This window comes from Echinops telfairi, unplaced genomic scaffold (genome assembly GCF_000313985.2).
Source record: "Echinops telfairi isolate 266 unplaced genomic scaffold, ASM31398v2 ScPeMD7_18;HRSCAF=68, whole genome shotgun sequence".
Taxonomy (NCBI): Eukaryota; Metazoa; Chordata; class Mammalia; order Afrosoricida; family Tenrecidae; genus Echinops; species Echinops telfairi.
In genome coordinates this window covers 12,855,801-12,872,961 of record NW_022103915.1, presented here as the reverse complement: position 1 = coordinate 12,872,961, position 17,161 = coordinate 12,855,801, and the positions used below count along the sequence as shown (strand labels likewise).

The 17,161-nt window shown below is 54.7% G+C and overlaps 1 protein-coding gene across 1 annotated transcript in view; it reads right to left on the bottom strand.

Annotated features, from left to right (window-relative positions):
- Positions 1-17,161, bottom strand: part of CCDC88C (coiled-coil domain containing 88C) — a 126,910-nt gene that overhangs the window by 108,449 nt on the left and 1,300 nt on the right. The window contains exons 2-3 of the mRNA XM_045288124.1: positions 16,777-16,877; positions 8,172-8,280 (exon numbers count right to left, since the gene is read on the bottom strand). Of these exons, the coding sequence (XP_045144059.1) occupies positions 8,172-8,280; positions 16,777-16,877 (210 nt within the window). The remainder of the gene's footprint in view (positions 1-8,171; positions 8,281-16,776; positions 16,878-17,161) is intronic.

The window sequence follows — 17,161 nt, the reverse complement described above, 5'->3', positions numbered from 1 at the left end:
ACACACCCCGCCCCCCAGGACAGGAAGGCCCTGCAGTGGTGTTTCCTGGGTCCTGACCACACGTGGATTCGGCAGCATGTGGTTGGGCGGGTCACTCTCTGACCCTAGGCCCGAGCATCTCATGTGAAGAAAAAGAAAGAACTGGGTACTGCACCCCCACCAGGCACAGCACACACCCTCTGGGCCACCCCCACCTCAGGCACACCCATCTCTCAGCACTCCTGCGTCCTCATTTGATCACACGACACTAGAGGGGACCGGGGTGGGGGTGGGGGGAGCGAGAGGAAGGAAGAGGAAAGGAGCCTGCCCCACGCCCACTTCACAGTTTTCACAGTCCGGAAGGTTCTCTCTAGAACTTTAAACTGAAAGCCCAGTGTGTTCCTGTGAGTCGAGTCGACTGGCAGAGGAAGAGTTAGGGGCACAAGGGCCAGGGGCCTCTCTGATGCCCCTCCCAGGTCTAACTGGAGGCCATCCCAGCCAGCCCTGCCCATCATCTGCCTGCCATGGTGGCAAGCATTCCAAAAAGTGCTCGGCGGGACGTCCTGCTGGAGAGATTCCGAAAGACTCAAGTGGTCTCGGACACAAGCACCCAGACATGTGGTGTGGGTCACCTCAGAATTTCCCTGCCAGCAAGTCACCCTGTATGGAGGCAGAGAGACACAGCTTTCTCCTGCAGGGCAGCGGCCAGTGGGTTTGAACTGCCAACCTTCTGGCCAGGGTAGAAATGCAGAAATCTTCAGCACATGAGAACAGTATGAACCCAAAAGCCCCTGCCATCGGGTCGATTCTGACTCCTACTGCCCCTATGAAGGGTTGATGAGATTGTCAGACTGTACATCTTATAGGAACAGACAGCCTCATCTTTTTCCCTTGAAGGGGCTGGTGGGTTTGAACCATTAACCTTATAGATAGCAGAACCATGCCTAGCCCACAGAGCCACCAAGGCTGGACAATCTAAACCCTGCAATTTAACAAATGCATCCGTCACGGGTGGAAAGCAGGAGCAAGCAAGTCACCAGAGAAACAAGAGAACTATAAATCAAGCAGCCTGGGCAAACACCCGCAGAATGGGCACATCCTCTCCACCCGAAATCCCCTCCAGGAGTTCGCCCATAGGAAATTGAAGGACTCGTTCAAAAGACTGATGTACCTTAAAGATGTATGACCTTTAAGGGTGGTTGTTCCTCGTTCTGCAACGTTATAAATGGTAGTGATTGGACCCCTTGATGAAGCACCGGGCAGACATACAAATTCGCACTGAGGAAGACTACTCAACAACTGAAGGAATGGGCGCTAAGAGCCATCTGGTGAAACGCCAACTGTTTCCATTCTGACCGCCGTTACCGCTCGGTGCTGAGAGAATGGCCCACTTCCACTTTTTCCCCTGGAGGCCAACCACACAGTCCAAAAAACGCCTTTGGAACCAAGAGAAATCTGCAGTCAGTGTGTCCAGAACATAAGACAGACTGCCATCGAGGTGATGCCAACTCATAGTGTCCCTATAGGGCAGGGTAGAACTGCCCCTGTGGGCTTCCCTGTTAGTCTGGGTAGACTAGAGAAACAAATTCATAAACACGCATGTGTACAAGAAAGAGATTTATATACAAGAGCAATTGAATATTGAGGAAACGTCCCAGCCTAGTCCAGAGCAAGTCCATAAATCCAATATTAGCCCATATGTTCAATACCAATCTATAAAGTCCTCTTCAGACTCACGAAACACAAGCAATGACGCCAAATGCAGGAAGATCACAGACCAGTGGGTTGGAAGTCTTGTGGATCCAGTGGCGTTGTAAGCATCTCAGCGCTGGCAGGGGTCTCTACTTGACTTCTCCAGCTCCAGAGGTCTGGTCGCATCAGGGTAGGTCCATGTAGCTTCTCCAGCTCCCAGGGCATAGCGCCACGTGTCTTGTCAATAGAGCATCTCTCAGGGAGAGTTAGCAGCCCAATTCATAGCCACTAGGCTACCAGGGCTCCTCCCCAGTGCACAGATATAAACTACAAAAGCACTTCTATGTAAGTGCTGCCTACAGCCTAAAGTAGAAGAAATTCTTCCTCAGCAAATTCACTCCAATTCAGTCCTGTGGTTTTTTTCATAACCCCCGATTCCACCTGTCCCCAATGGTCTGGCATAAGCGGAGGGCTCTCCCCACCCCCACCCCGACAACATCCCCACCCATCAAAACACACTGCCCGCTAGGAATGGCCATGGCACTAACTGAGACCTCTGGTCCACGGGCATGAAACAGAGGTGGGAGCATTTCACAGGCTGCCCCCATCACCGTGTCAAAGGATCACTTCCTTCTATTCTGACATCGGACGAAAGGCTTGCACTTTTTAAACGGCGTGTGCACGTTTCTAAAGATAACTCCAGTCTGCAGGGTCCGCCCGGACTTATCTATCTACTACAACTGCCGCAGACGGCTCGGAAACAAGGTGGAGCCTGGTGAGTTACGGACACAGAACGGGCATTGATGGATGTTGTTTTTAAAGGTCACAGCAAGGCATGCAGGGCCACAGCGGCCGCAACAATGAACTCACACATGCCAACAATTTTGAGTGCGGCGGGGTGGGGGGAGTGGGGGGGGCCGGTCAGCATGTTGTTCTGCCGTACGTGAGGCTGCTGGGCGGTCACTAACGTGTATGTGTGCCTGAGCGTGCATCAGACACAAAGCTGGAGACGGCACAAAAATGTGCCCGAGGCCAGCAGACCCACAGCTGTGCTACCACCAGGGAGGGCGGGAAGGGCAAGCAGACCTAGCGGGCGAACGAGGCAGTCTGGGGATTTCTACCTTATCAGAAAGAAAACATTTTTAAAAGGCTGGAGCAAGACGTAAACTAGTCACGTGCTCGTCGTGAACAGAGGGTTCATGGGTGCTTGATTGCATTTGCACTTGTCCCAGGGGGCAAGTCAAGAGACGGAAAGTGAGAAGGGTCGAGTGCCAGGAGCTCTTAGAACCAAACATTGTCAAGTTCCTCTGAAACCCTCGCTGTGGTCGCCCCAGGTCCCTACTGCAGACTGCCGGGGTCCACCTCCCTTCTCTTGACCGATGGGGAGCAGAGATACTGTGGGGCAGATACTGAGAAGCACCAAGAAACTGCCCACACTTCCGGTTTCTGAATCCGTCTAGCAGGTTGGTCTCCCGTTTGTGTTTTCTGTTACATCCTACACCCACCTAAGGGTCCTAGGGTCCTGATCCCACAGTCGATGGCCAAACGACATCTTGCCTTGGGTGCCTCTTCTTAAATCCTTTTATTGGGAGCTCTTACTGATATTATAACAGTCTATCATCCAATTAGATCAAGCATAATTGTACAATTGTTCCCACCATCATTTTCAAAACATTTTATTTAAAAACAAAACATTTTATTTCTTCTTGAACTCTTTGATATCAGCTCCCCTTGATCCCCTCCCTCCGTCCTCTACCCTCCACCCCCAGGAACCCCTATATTATTATTATTATTTTGCCATATCTTAAACCAACGAATGTATCCATTCACCTACAATCCTGTTGTCTTTTCCCCTTGAGTGGGAGTATAAAGTCATTATGGTTATCAGTCCTCCCTGCTACCCAACGGTCTTCCCATACCCTCAGGGGATCATTACTCCCATTACTTTTCTGAAGGGTTTATCTATCTCGGATTTCATTCATCAAACACTTAATTAAACACAAATGAACATACACAGGTCTCACAAGATTAATGAGGTAAAACCAAGACCATAAGAGGGAGGAAATGTTAAAGAACTAGAGGACAGATGTCCTTACAGTGTTGAAAAGCAAGGCTGATACTTCGAGGGGTAAGTTGGCCCTGATTCAAGCCACGGGATCGTCAACGGCCTCATATCCCTGTGAAAGTTGGACACTGAATAAAGAAGGCCTAAGAAGAGTCGATGCGTCTGAATGACGTGCTGGCAAAGAGCATGGAAAGTCCCATGGGCTGCCCAAAGCACAGCCCAGTCTCCTGAAATAAGTACAGCCAGAACGCTCCTCAGAAGCACAGATGGCGCGATGGTTGTCTCGTGTACTTAGGACGTCTTATCAGGAGATAACAGTCTCCAGAGAAGGACATCATGCTTGGTCAACTAGAAGGGCAGCATCAGAGCGGAAGGGGCCTCAACAAGATGGGCTGACACAGTGGCTGAAACTATGGCTTCAGGCAGGGGAGCAACCGTGAGGACAGGACGGCACGGGACCGGCGGCGGGGCCTTCTGCTGCGCAAGGGATGTTATGGGTCAAAACCAGCTCAGTGACACCTAGCAGCAACACAGCCACCTGTGGGCGGAGCCTGGTGGCACATGAGTTGGCAGAGAAGGACAACGCTTTCTACCCCCACAAAGAGTTAGTCTCGGACGCCCACAGGGGCATCTCTGCCCCGTTTGATAGTCACTTTCTGAGTCAACGCCGACTCCTCGATGGCAGTGAGTTTTTGGGGTGCTAGGAGAAGCTGTAGGATCACAGATACCCAAGACAGGCTGCCAACGCTTCTCTTTTTAACTGAGCCTTCTTTTGTGTGTGTGTGTGGTTTATTTTTATATTCAGATCCTTGAGTATTTGCATGAAACGGATGTTTTTCAAGTTTGTTTGTTTTTTGACATATGGTTTCATCTATATGCTATACCCCTCTTGCAGTCCTCTCCTCTCTTCAACACCTCTGCTCCGTCTGACCACCTTGTCATCACCGCATATTCCCCCTCCGGTCCACAGCGGCTGCGGGAACCCTGCCTGCCAGCCCAGGTGAGGTATGCAGGCACTTCGGGAGGCCCTGGAAGAATCCCTGAGCACCTGGGTGGAGCTGGTTCCTCCAATAACCCTGCGCAAAGCCCTAAAGCAGTGGTTTGCAGAGCTGCATGGGCACTGGCACCCCGGGAAGGCTTGGGAAAACATAAACTGCTGGGTCCTGGCAGGGGAAGCCTGGGGAGAGACCTGAGCCTCTGCATTTCTCACCAGGTGAGGCTGTTGACCAGAGGACCACTTTTGAGAGCCAGCCCTGTAGTCGGATCAGGCTGATGGTCAGACCTGGGCAGCTGGGGCAGAGGTTACAATGCGGGCTCAAGGGCCCCATTGCTGAAGTGTACAGCAGGGCAGGGCAGGGCACAGGATCAAGGACCTGATGGTCAGACATATGGCCCCTTGAGGAGACTGAATGTCAGCCGCTCTGATTCCCACCCCCTCAGCCCCAGGCCCCAGGAAAAGGCCAAGGACCCCTTGTCCCCTCAGATGTTTGAGAGGCAAAACTTGAGCTTCCTCGTGAAGCAAGCCCATGTCATTCAAGCGAGGCGCCTGTCCCTCCACTTTCGGGGCTCCACTGTGCCTCAGGGAAGAGGGAGCAGGTGGGAATGAAGTGGTCTCTCTGAAAACAAGGCCCAGGATAAGCCAGAGTGACCTTGAGGTGCCCAGGGCAAGTCCCGCTCACCCCACTGGCCAGGCCCCCTTTCTTTCTAAGGCGGGGAGGGGGGGGGTCCCTGGGCAGTAGTTCTTCTGGAAAAGCTATTGAATGCCCTTTACAATAAGAACCACCAATGTTTATGCTGTAGGAATGGGTGGGAAGGGGAAATGGCAGGATGTGTCCTTGTACGTAAGGCCTGCCTCGGACCACAGCGGGAACAAAAGCCCATTCAGGCCAGGGCTGGAAGGAAACATAAAAGTGTTGATGGTGATTGTCTTCGGTGAGATTCTGGTGGGCACTTCTGTTTGCCTTCCACATGTTTGTTTATGCTGTTGATAACCGATGCCTGTGGCCTGCCGGCCTGGGTTTAGCTGTATTTTCCATCTGAAGGGCGAAGTGGCCCACAGAGACTCTGTGGCCTGTCACAGGGGTTCAGCCCAGAATGCCTGCTTCTCTGCTGGCTCCCTCCACACATGTAGGATGGAGCAAAGGCCAAGGCTCCCAGCACACACACAGCCCTGCCCCTGAAGAGCTGACCCCGGTGGACAGGCTGTACGGCCCCTCTCCCACTCCAGTCATTCTGGACCATGAGTTGTCTCTTCCTCCCAGGCCATCCTCTGGACTCTACATAGAGCCCCAAGGACAGCCAAGAGCCTCTCACACGGACACAGTCCCTGTCTGTCCTGGGTCTGGGCTCCCAGAAGCTGCAGGACCCCAACAGCATGCATGGTCCTTCCACAATCAGCCAGGACAGACCCGAACCCACGGCCCAACCGCCTACAGTCGAGTCTGTGTCTCGTCTCCCACCCGGGATGCACCTGGTGGACCTCACCTGAGGCCTTCCCAGCTGCAAGCCGAGAGGGGACCACCGACCAGCCATAGGTGAGTCGTGCCTGCTGGGTCTTCTCACTCTGGCTCTGGGTTTGTGGGGATGATGGTGGTGGCGGCGGCGGTGTGAATGTTTTGAAAACGCACAGGCCCACATGTTCCCCAGCCCCTGCAGCCTTCACATTCACACAGCAACAACGCTGGGCGTGCGATCATTTGCACCATCCTCGTCTACCCGCCACATTTCCCCAAACAGAAACTCCTCCTTCCTGTCCCTGCCCTCCACCACCCTCGAACGGCTGCCAATAGCAGGCCCAGCCCTGAGCATGGAGCCCAGACAGGACACAGGTCCTGGCCCAGCCCTCAGAGACACTTGGCCCCCAGCCCAAGTCCAAGCCGGCATCCATGCAGGGAGGCCTGACCTTCAGCCCTCCCCTCAGTCCAGCTGGCATCTGTGACCTCAGGGACAGGTCCTTCAGTGCCCAGTGTGCTTGTGTGCAAGCAAACCAGACCAGCACTGTCACTCCCTTGGTACTACAACCCCATGTACCAAAGCCCCTCGCAAACCCTAACATCTCTCATGCGTTCAATCCCTGTGCACCCAATCCCATCATATACCTCAACCTCTTTCATGAACCACACCCCCTCATGCACACCTTCCCATCTTATGTACATCAACCTATCTCTCCTGCACCCCAACCCCAAAGGGAGCAGGATGGGGTGAAAGCTCAAGCAACCCAGAAAACCCGGGACGGTTCAAAACACACACACACACACACACACACACGGCCATCCTATTCCAGGTTCAAGTTGAAATAGCAGCAGCCACAGCTCTTGGTGGGGGCAAGGCCCCGTGCAGTCCGACGCCGACGGACGCCGAATGTTGGTCGTGCCTGGTGGCCCACTGAGCCCCTCCTCCAGCCTGGCACCCACCCTGCACAGGACATCTGAAGATGCACCTGAATCTAAGCCCCAGCCACACACTGCAGCCCAGGGAGCTGAGCACAAGGGCAGGGCAAGGTGGGGTCTGGCCGAGCTCAGAGGATGCCCCACGACTCTGGGAGGGGGCTTGTGCTCCAGCAGTGGTTCTCAAACCGTGTTCCCCAGAGCCCCAAGAGTCGGAGAGATGCCCTGGAGGGAGGGGAAGGGTCCCAGGGCTCCAGGCCATCAGAGTGCCTAGGCCTCCATCTGGGGTGTCAAGTGTCAGTGGGAAGAAGTGTGAGAGCCAGGCTCCAGGCACACAGTGGGCGCCTATTCCCCAGCAGTGAACCTCGGAGACTCTCCACCAACCCACCAACCGTAGCTCACCGGGTCATGGCAAGCCCCCCCACAGTGGCCACTCCACAGCGTCAGCCCAGGGCTGCTACCTGCCGCCTGGAGGCTGGCCAGTGACCTCCTGTGAAGGCACAACACTATTCTCTGGAGTCCCTTCTCACCCTCAGCTCTCCGAGTTTCTCCTGTACAGAGACGTCCAGCCAGGACTGTATAAGTCCAGCCAGCCCCCGCTCAACGGACTAAAAGATGAGGTCCCTGGGGTCCTCCAGCACAGGGCACAGGCCATGCACCCAACTCAGAGAACGCTCGCTAACAATCCAACGACCTCAACACCTGGCCCCTTTCATCGAATAAAACACACCAGGGTCAGCGTGCAAATACAGTACTTGTACACGAACACCATCCCCCTCTCGGCTTCCTGCAGGGAAACTTGCCCAGGGTGGCACTGCCAGACCCGTGAGCACTGGCCTCCCTGATAAACCCAGCATGCTCGGCCCAGAAGTCAAGTCTGACTCAGCCACCTTGCAGGACAGGGGAGAGCTGCCCTCCAGCGGGGGCTCCCATGGGAGCTCTTCCCAGAAATAGGCTGCCGCGTCTCACTCACTCCCACAGGACGGCTGGCCTCCTGGTTAGCAGCCGGCGGCGCATGAAGCACTGCCGCCCTGGGCCCCTTCCCTTACCTGGTAGTAGGTCTTGATGGTCCTCACCAGGATGGTCAGGTTCTGAATGCGGAGGTTCACGTCGTTGTTGACGTGCTTGTTGATGCGCTGGTTAGTCGGCCTGGGATCTCTAGGGGAGAAACAATGAATGAAATAGCATCACCCGGCACCTGACACACGGCCCTTCCAAGCACCATCGGGCCTTTAGTTCCTGTAGGCGCCCTGGTGGGCAGCCGCCATGCTGGTTGGGCTTTTGACAGGCAAGGCCAGCAGTTCAAAACCACCTGACACTCCTCGGGACAGACATGAGGCTTTCTATTCCTGTAAAGCGTTACAGTCTTGGAAATCCCAGGGGAGCAGTTCTACCCTGTCCTACAGGCTGGCTGTGAGTCAGAACTGACTCGATGGCAGTGAGGAGCCCTTTACTGCCAGGCATGGCAGCAGGGTTGGCATCAACTCCTGACTCGGCTGGGGACAAGCAGAGGGGCTTCGGCGGGCCTCCTTCCGGCCTCACACTGCGCCACCACCGCCCCACCCCACCCCACCCAGGGCTTGTTGTGGCTTCCAAGGAGCTTCGGAGTAGCAGCCCAGGCTCCCCAAGGCACATCATCAGCCTGACTCTGGCTCCGGGGCGGGAGGAAGACAGAACAATGAAGCCTCCTCCTGCCATAAGGATTTACACCCTCGGAAACCCTAGGGACAGGTTCGACTCTGTCCTAGAGGGTCGCCGAGTCACACGACGGCCTCTGGTTTGGCTTCTTCATTTTCATTTTGGTCTGTTCCTTCCCGCCAAGCCACCTGTGCAAACGCAGGCACAAAGTCCACCGCCGAGCCAGAAACATCTTTCAAGATGAAAGAGAGCAAAAGCCCAACCAAGCAAAACAGGTGGAAAAAAACCCTAAAACCAGAGCCCACTGCCATCCAGCAGGTTCCCAAGCCCGTCAGTCTTTGTGGGTGCCGTCACCTCCGTCTCCCACAGCGCGGATGTAAGCGCAAACCACCAACCTTCTGGTTTGCAGCCAAGCACCTGAATAGTGGCGCCACCAAGGCTCCCACTCAGGAGCGAGTGGTAGGAGAGGAACAAGCCATGCCACCTTCCCTGGCTTGACAAACCATTGAACTCATTCAAATTCCAGGTAATGGATCCTCCTGCTCTCCCAGAACCGGGCAGGGGCAGGCCGCTCTACCGTGAAACTCCGACCTCAGGCTGTGAGCTCCGTGGTGTGTGGCCCACCATGACCGAGGAACCCGAGAGAGACCACCCCCTCCAGAGACTCCCTGAGGGGCACAAGGTGGGCACCCTTGCTGCCAACCGGAAGGACAGGGGTTCCAGTCTCCCCAGAGGCACCGTGGAAAAAAGGCTCTGAAAAGTGAGCCACTGGGAGCCCAGTCCGAGTCTGAGTCAGAAGGGGCTACCTGACAACTGGCGTAGGGGGACAGTGATGCAAGTGGAAACACGCTTCCCCTCAAAAATTGTGTCCCTTCCTCCCAGTGGCGTCGAGACGGAAGATGCTAGAAGTTGACATCACTACTCGATGTGCGGGACTTTTGTGCGAAGGGCAGACCCGGCTGACTGACCCCCCTCCCCGCTCCCAGCTCCCTGGGGGCGCACCCTGCTGCCCCTCCCCAAACCCTCTCTCTCAAAAACCGCCCCAAGACCCCGCAAAGCGGGTCTAATTCCAACGAGGGTCTGCGGGGCCATCAGCCTGGCATCCCAGCCGGGAGGGAGGGAGACAGACAGACAGACAGGGCGGGGCGCGGAGCTGCTGGGAGGGGGCAGGCCCCGCCTCCTCCTCGTAGCCACGCCCCCGGGCGCGGGTCGGGTTCTGGGCAGTGCGGGGAGGGGGGTCCCGGAAATCCAAGCCCCCGCTCCTCGTGGGGAGGGGAGCGCACGTCCCACAGCCCTGCGCACCCCGTGCTGGCTGAACGCGCGGCCGCCACGTCCACCTGGAGACGTGCGCTCCGAGGCCGGGCCCTCCGCGTGCACGGTCCGTGCGGGCGCACCCTGCTGAGGACCAGCACCCGCACCCGACTCGGACATCGCCGAGCGAGGCAGGGGGGCCCCCAGAGACCTCCCTTCCAGGTGCAGGGGACAAGTCCCCGTGGTTCCCCCGCACAGCGACTGCCACCCTCCATCGTTCCCTCCGAGCCGGGCATGAGCTGGGCATCGCGGTCCGGGAGAGGACGCAGGTGGCCGGTTCTGCGAAGCCAGGAGGGCGTCGGAGATTCACACAACAGAGGCATTTCCCCCCTGCTGCAGAGTGAAGTGTCTCCGGCACTCAAAAACCTGTATCCCGAGGGAGCAATTCTCCTGGAGACGAGAAGCAATTTCACAAAGTGACAAACGTGGTCCCTTAAAATAGCGCGCACAACTTGGAGCGAGAACACACGGCGCTGTCGCCCCAGGCAGGCCCTCTGCAGAGACCTGGACCCCAGCGTACTGTGTGGGGGTCCCTGCACACAGCTGGGCGCCTGCTTTCCACCAGCCAAGGGCCAGGAAGCCTCTGACATCCGCTCTTCTTCCCGGACGCCATCTCACTGAAAGCACACCGCCAAAGAACCCAGATTCACTGCATGAGCCATTCGACTCAGGACCCTGATCATCCACCTCTGCATGGGCATCAAGGAGATGGGAGTTGTGGCCCGTTCTCTGGGCCTCAGCGTGTCCACCTGCAAAATGCCCACCAAAGTCCTGGTTCCGAAGCCCAGCTCTGTAGCAACCACACTCAGGCTGTACCAAGACCTCCCTCCCACAACTGCATGGGGCTGGAAGCGGTCTTAACAAGGGTCTTCATTACGGGACAGCCTCAGGGCCTAAGGAGCCGCTCAGCCAGCAGCAGGTTATCAGAGGACAGGCACAGGCCTGGACCCTGAATCGGGTCCAAACGTGGAGAGGTCCAAGCGCGAAGGCTTCCTAAATTTAGGACTGGCTTGAGAAGCGACATCCGGACATGGGCACAGGCAACATCCGTACCCCACTGTAAGCCAAAAACAGGATGCTATCCCCTTTCAGCCAACTGATCAATGGATCAGCTTAGGCAACAAACACTAGCCTTGGTGAATCTGTGCCTCTCAAACAGGGCACGCTAACCAAAGATTGGCAAACTGCAGCTCGCAAGTCATACTCGACTCTCGGTTCATACATGTGGCTCTCAAGTGAAACCGAACCTTTTTACAGGACATTGTTCAGATTATGGTGATTTCCTTTGTAAAAATACATTTATGGCTCTCAAATAATTTTTAAATTACAGGGAGGGACAGGATTGGCTCTTCTATCTCAGAAGTTTGTTGACCACTGCTCTAAACCAAGCGATCTGCATTCCCCAGAAAGTAAAGATGAGGCGGCAGGGAGGGCAAGCAGGCCAGAGCCACAGACACCCGAGGGAACAGAAGGGAGCTCATGAGCAGGCTGGCATGCTCTGAAACTTCATCCCCATGTCACAGAGCACCGACCGTCAAATTGGAGCCTACGTTGCTATGTCAACTTTCAACTCAAACTCAATAGAAAATCTCAAATACAACAACAAATAAACATTTAAAAAAACCAACCTAGGATGTTGGGCATTGAATGAGGAAGGTTGAAGAACCGATGCATTTGAATTGCAGTGCTGGAGAAGAATTTGAAAATACCACGGACTTCCAAAAGAACAAACAAATCTGTCTTGGAAGAAGTACAGCCGGAGTGCACCTCCGAGGCAGGGAAGGCGAGACTTCGAAGGTCTCACATACTTTGGACATGTTGTCAGGAGAGACCTGTCCCTGGAGGACATCATCCTTGGTAAAGTAAAGGGGCAGCAAAAAGAGGAAGCCCTCCGGCAAGATGGATTGACACTGTCTGCATCGATGGGCTCAAACATAAGACTGATTGTGAGGATGGCGTAGGACCAGGCAGTTTCCGTCTGCTGTGCAAAACGTCGCTATGGGACAGCGCTGACTCAGTGGCGGCACCTATCAACAATGTTAGGATGTTAAAAACCAGTAGCGCAAGCCTGCATTTGTCAAAAAAACAAATACACGAGAGACAGCCTTCCGGAAGGCAGCAGCATAAGAATGGCAATGCTTATTACATGTTTCTGTCCGTTCCTATTCTCCTACCACGAGCACGGCTTCTTTCTTTAAAAGACACGGTGCCCCTGCCAAGAAAGGAAGTTACTTAGGCTCACAATTAAAAACCTTTTGCTCCAACACAAATTCATTCCACCGCCCACAGTGCCTCTTCCTCTCCTCAGAGCTGCCCGATGGGAGCCTATCTCTTGTCTAAGCACCCTGGGGAGACAGGTCCTCCTGCAAATGCTTCCTTAGAAAGGTACCTTCACCACCAGGGACTGAGGATGCGTCCCAGCCGAGAACAACTAACAGACTGAATTCCATAGGGTCAGCAGAGAGATCCAAAGGAAGCCAACCACCAGCGTGGAATTTACCCACCAACCCTCAGTCCCAGGCCCAACTTCCCAAATGCCCAGAACAGCAGTAGTACTGGAGGGTACTTGCTTTCTCAAGGATAGGTGTGCACACTAGTGCATGCACAGCCACACACACTCATGCATGTACACCCATGCACACACACACACATACTCATGCATGTACACCCATACACATAGCTACACACATACTCATGCATGTACACCCACACACACATAGCTACACACTCGTGTGTACTCATACACACACACATGTATACCCACACACCACTCATGCATGTATGTACACACGCACACCCACTCCAGGCCTCATTTGTCAGGGAAGTTTCCCTGAAGGGCCAAGAAGCAATCATAAGGATTGGCCTTTATTGGATGTCTTCATCTGCTTAGTCTGACTTGAGTCTTCAAAAACATTCTCTATCATCACCCCAAAAATACAGATTGGAAAACGGAGACTGACGAGGAAAGCTGACGCGATTTGCCAGAGTAACCAGTCAGTTGGATTATGGCGTTGGTGAATTTGAAAGCAGCAGACGGACAACAGAACAATCAGGTCCGTCTTGGAGCCAGAATGTTCACTAGAAGCAGGACGGCGATACCTTGCCTCATATACTTTGGATACGTTACCAGGAGGGCCGGCTCTCTGGAGGACATCCTGCGTGCGTGGTAAAGTCGAGGGCAGAGGGAAAGAAGAAGCCCCTTAATGAGATGGACTGATAGACTGGCTTCAACAGTGGGCTCAAACTTAGCAACGGGTGTTGAGAAGGCACAGGGCCCAACGGTGCTTCCTTCTACACTATGCGTCGGAGACAAGTCAGCACACCCAACAGCATTGGAGATCGGTGAGGAGGAATTTGTGTCTGCATGATGCCAAAGCCAACACTGGTAACCGACGACGTTCCCAGGAGACGGTGAAAAGTCTGTCTGCACGTAGTCAGGGTGCTGGTTTGCCGAGGGTGTTACCAGCCCTTGGTGAAATTGCCGTGACAGGAGCTAGCTGTTGAGCAGTTTCCCATGTGTCCCCACCACGGTACCCGATGACACACATGCAGTACAAGACATCTCGCCCTGAGCCTTGCCTGAAAGCTGAGCCCACCACCGGGCTTCCCTGCTTCCAAACACTGGCGTCGCCAGGAGACCAGGGCTGAGGGACCACTACCCACGCCTTCTTGGGTTGCCAGAGACAATGCCCAGATGCAGCCACGTGACACCCAGCCAGCCTCCATATGGCTCCAGTGTTAGGTAACAGGCCTCTAGTCTGAGCACCCTGCCTGCCTCAGGGCCTGCCACTCCCGCAGGGGACAATCCAGTAAAGCTGGGAGGAAGCTGGAGGAGAGAAGCCTTATCACTCAGCTGCTGGCTTACTTGGCCCAAGAGGCGGCTGCACGTGGCAGGACCTAACAGTGTTAGGTGAGAGACCAGGACCTGGTCCCAGACTCCAGTTCGGGCTAGATCTCGTAGGGACAGGACGTGGGGACAGGGCAGGCAAGGCTTAGTGTGTAATCTGGGAGCTCAGGGAAGGAAGCCAACTGAACAGGCAAACCGACCCTCCTGGGCTGGGCTGCCTCCAGTCCTTTCTGAACTAGCATGGTGCAAACCGAAGAAACTGATAACCATACGGACTCACAGCGCCCAGACTGGACAGAGAATAACTGATCCATCGGATTTCTGAGGCTGTCTGTCTTCATAGAAGCCGACCATCTCACCTTTCTCCCTCTGAGAGGCCGTGGGTTCGAACAACTATCCCTGTAGTGAGCAGCAGCCCTGCGCTTAATCCACTGTAACACTAGGGCTTCTGAACCAAACCCAAACCCACCACCACTAAGTCAATTCCAACGTTGAGCCACTCTACATAGGGTTTCTGAGACTAGAGGAAACCTTTACAGGGGCAGACAGCCTCGTCTTTCTCCCACAGAGCCGTTGGCGGGTCCGAACTGTAGACCTTGAGATTAGCAAGGTCTAACACTGACTGCGAGGCAACCCCAGGAACACTCATTGTCATCAGCCCAACGTCTAGCCCACAGCGCCACAAGGGCTCCTTAACTGATACCAACACCTATTAAATACCAGCCTAGCTGAACGCCCACACCTCAGCCCATTCCATCTGCAAACTGTCTCTTAGGACGAAGTACTTTATTTCCCATTTTACAGATGAGGAGACTGAGTGTCAAAGGGACCTGCCCTGCAGCATGTGCTCCTCTGAGGGAGGCCGCGGCCTCAAACCCAGGCTGAGGGTCTATCTTTTTTCCCCTCCCATTTTGGGTAGTTTTTACATAGACAAAGACTTATCAAAGTTGCACCTTTTTTTTTAAAGTTGCACCTTAAAGCGTGTGGGTTAATAAAGCAAACCCCAACCAACATACAGTAGTACATTTCTCCCACCCCGTAAAGTGCTCCTGCCCACTTTCCAGTCCACCCCCACCCACCCCAGAGAGGCAAGCCCAGTTCGAATAAGCCAGTTGCACCCACCCCACCACCCTCTATTTTGTTCTGAAAACCACGCACCAGCTTCCCCCACACTCACTTCCTCTCTGTGCCAGACCCCAGCGTGGGGGCCCCCTCCAGCAGTCCCTGTACAAGTGCACCACCAAAGGAGGGGTTAAAAAAAACACATGCACATTTAAAATTCCCTGAGCTGGGGGTGACACTGAGCTGAGAGGTCTTTAACTAAATCTAGCCCGGGGCCAAATGTGAACCAGCCATGAGCTGGCATTTCTGAGAGACCCACTCCACTGCCTTTCCTGATTTACAAGCAAGTGGTAAAAGCTTCAGGAATTCCAAAGGTCAGAGAAGAAGAAAGGCCGGCCCCCGGCTTTTGTTCTCCCCAGGCCTTGGTGTGAAAGCTGAACGGAAAGCCCAGGGGAATGCTGGGTTTTTAAATTAAAGTCCTGGGTTTGTGGAAGGACAGACAGGTCTGGTGGTAATGTTCAGGATCTAGCAGAACTGGGCAGGAGGAGGTGCCCACCGAGCTCAACACCAACACTGCCTGGGAGGCAACCCCAAGACCACACATTGTCATCAGCGCTCACCCCAAAAGGCTGCCAAAACGGCAGGCAGCTCGCGGTCTTTCAGAACCTGATCAAACAGTAAAGGCAGGCAGTGGGTCGTTCTTATATAAATAACACGGGCTCTCTCCCACCACCGGCCATTAAGTGCCGTATTACAACAAAAGATGTAACCTTTAGCGAACTTTTCTTTTTTCACCAAGACGTTTTCTAGTCAAGGCTATTTGAAAACACTCTGGATCTTCCCAAGCATACGCCCCTCCTCCCTGGCCGCCGGGAGCACAGCGGATTCTCATTAGCTAATGGGTTTGTCCTGGGGGATGACAACTTGTTTAGCAGGGAGCACCCCCGGCCTGATCCACTGGGAGCACAAGGTTTCCTCCCACTTCCACGGGCTCTGAATCATTGCAGACACTCGGTTTCAATGTGTTCCCTGCCGCCGTTTCCGAGTTAAAAAACAGAGTGTGGCAGTAGGCGCCTGAGACCTTCATAGAGATGGGCTGTCAAAGAAACAGGCTTAGACAGGCACACAAGCAGGTGGGCAAGCAGGCTCTGTCGATTTCAGCAATAGGAACGGATGTGGCCGGATGTACATGTGGTGAGCCTAACTTTTACCAGGGCTCTGTAAGCTACACCCCCCCAAACAAACAGTCCCCACGGGGCCTGACCCCAGTCCCTCTCCTGACACTGTGACTTCCAAACTCATTTCCCACGAAGGTACTTAAGCCAACCGAGTGCACTTTACAGGCAACGAAAAACAGAGCAGATGAAGCAGAAAGCAGGCCTGCCTTCCAACCCAGAGCGAAACTTCACAGCCACCAGGGCTCCCGACCCACCCCACACTTCCTGTAACCTGACACGCTTCGTTACCGGTTTTGTGTGTGCCTCTCTAAAGAAGGGGGTACCTTTTCATCTCCTGGCTCTAACCACAGTTAAGTGCCCCCATTCGAACGCCAATTAATTGCCATGTGGCTGAGAGTCATTCAATTCCAAATCTCCAGCATCAAAGAAGGTATGAGGCCGCTGCCCTGGTGCTCTTCAAAGGCGCACACGGATGAAGTCGACTGGCCTGAGCCCTAAATTACCAGGCTCACCCCCACCCCCCTCCTGTTGCAACCTCACAATCCGTTTCCACCACCTCAAACTTGCTAGATTTCCGGGGCATCGTTCTTCTCCTTCCCCCCTGAAGGAGAAACTTACATTTGCAACATGATTTGGTTCAAAAAGATTCCGTCCACTAAATCCATGTACATGGTCAGGTTGTCCTGGTCGCCGCTTCCGAAGGGGCCAAAAGTTTTCACCTGCGGGGAGGGAGACACGGAGAAGATGGAGAAATCACCTTGACGCGGGCAAGCGCTCTCCAGCAGTCGTGGTCAAAGACAGGCCCTACTGAGCATGCAGGGGACCACCTGCGCGCGCGCGCGCACCCACCGACCGCCCTCCTGCGGGCACCAGCCTCCCCTTCTCACTGGGCGGCCTCCCTCCCCGCACCAGGCAACCGACGCGGGTCACCGGGAGGCAAACTTCCCCGCCACTTTGCTCCAGCGTCTCGGAGCGGGCACAAGTACAGGGCTTCTCGATATAT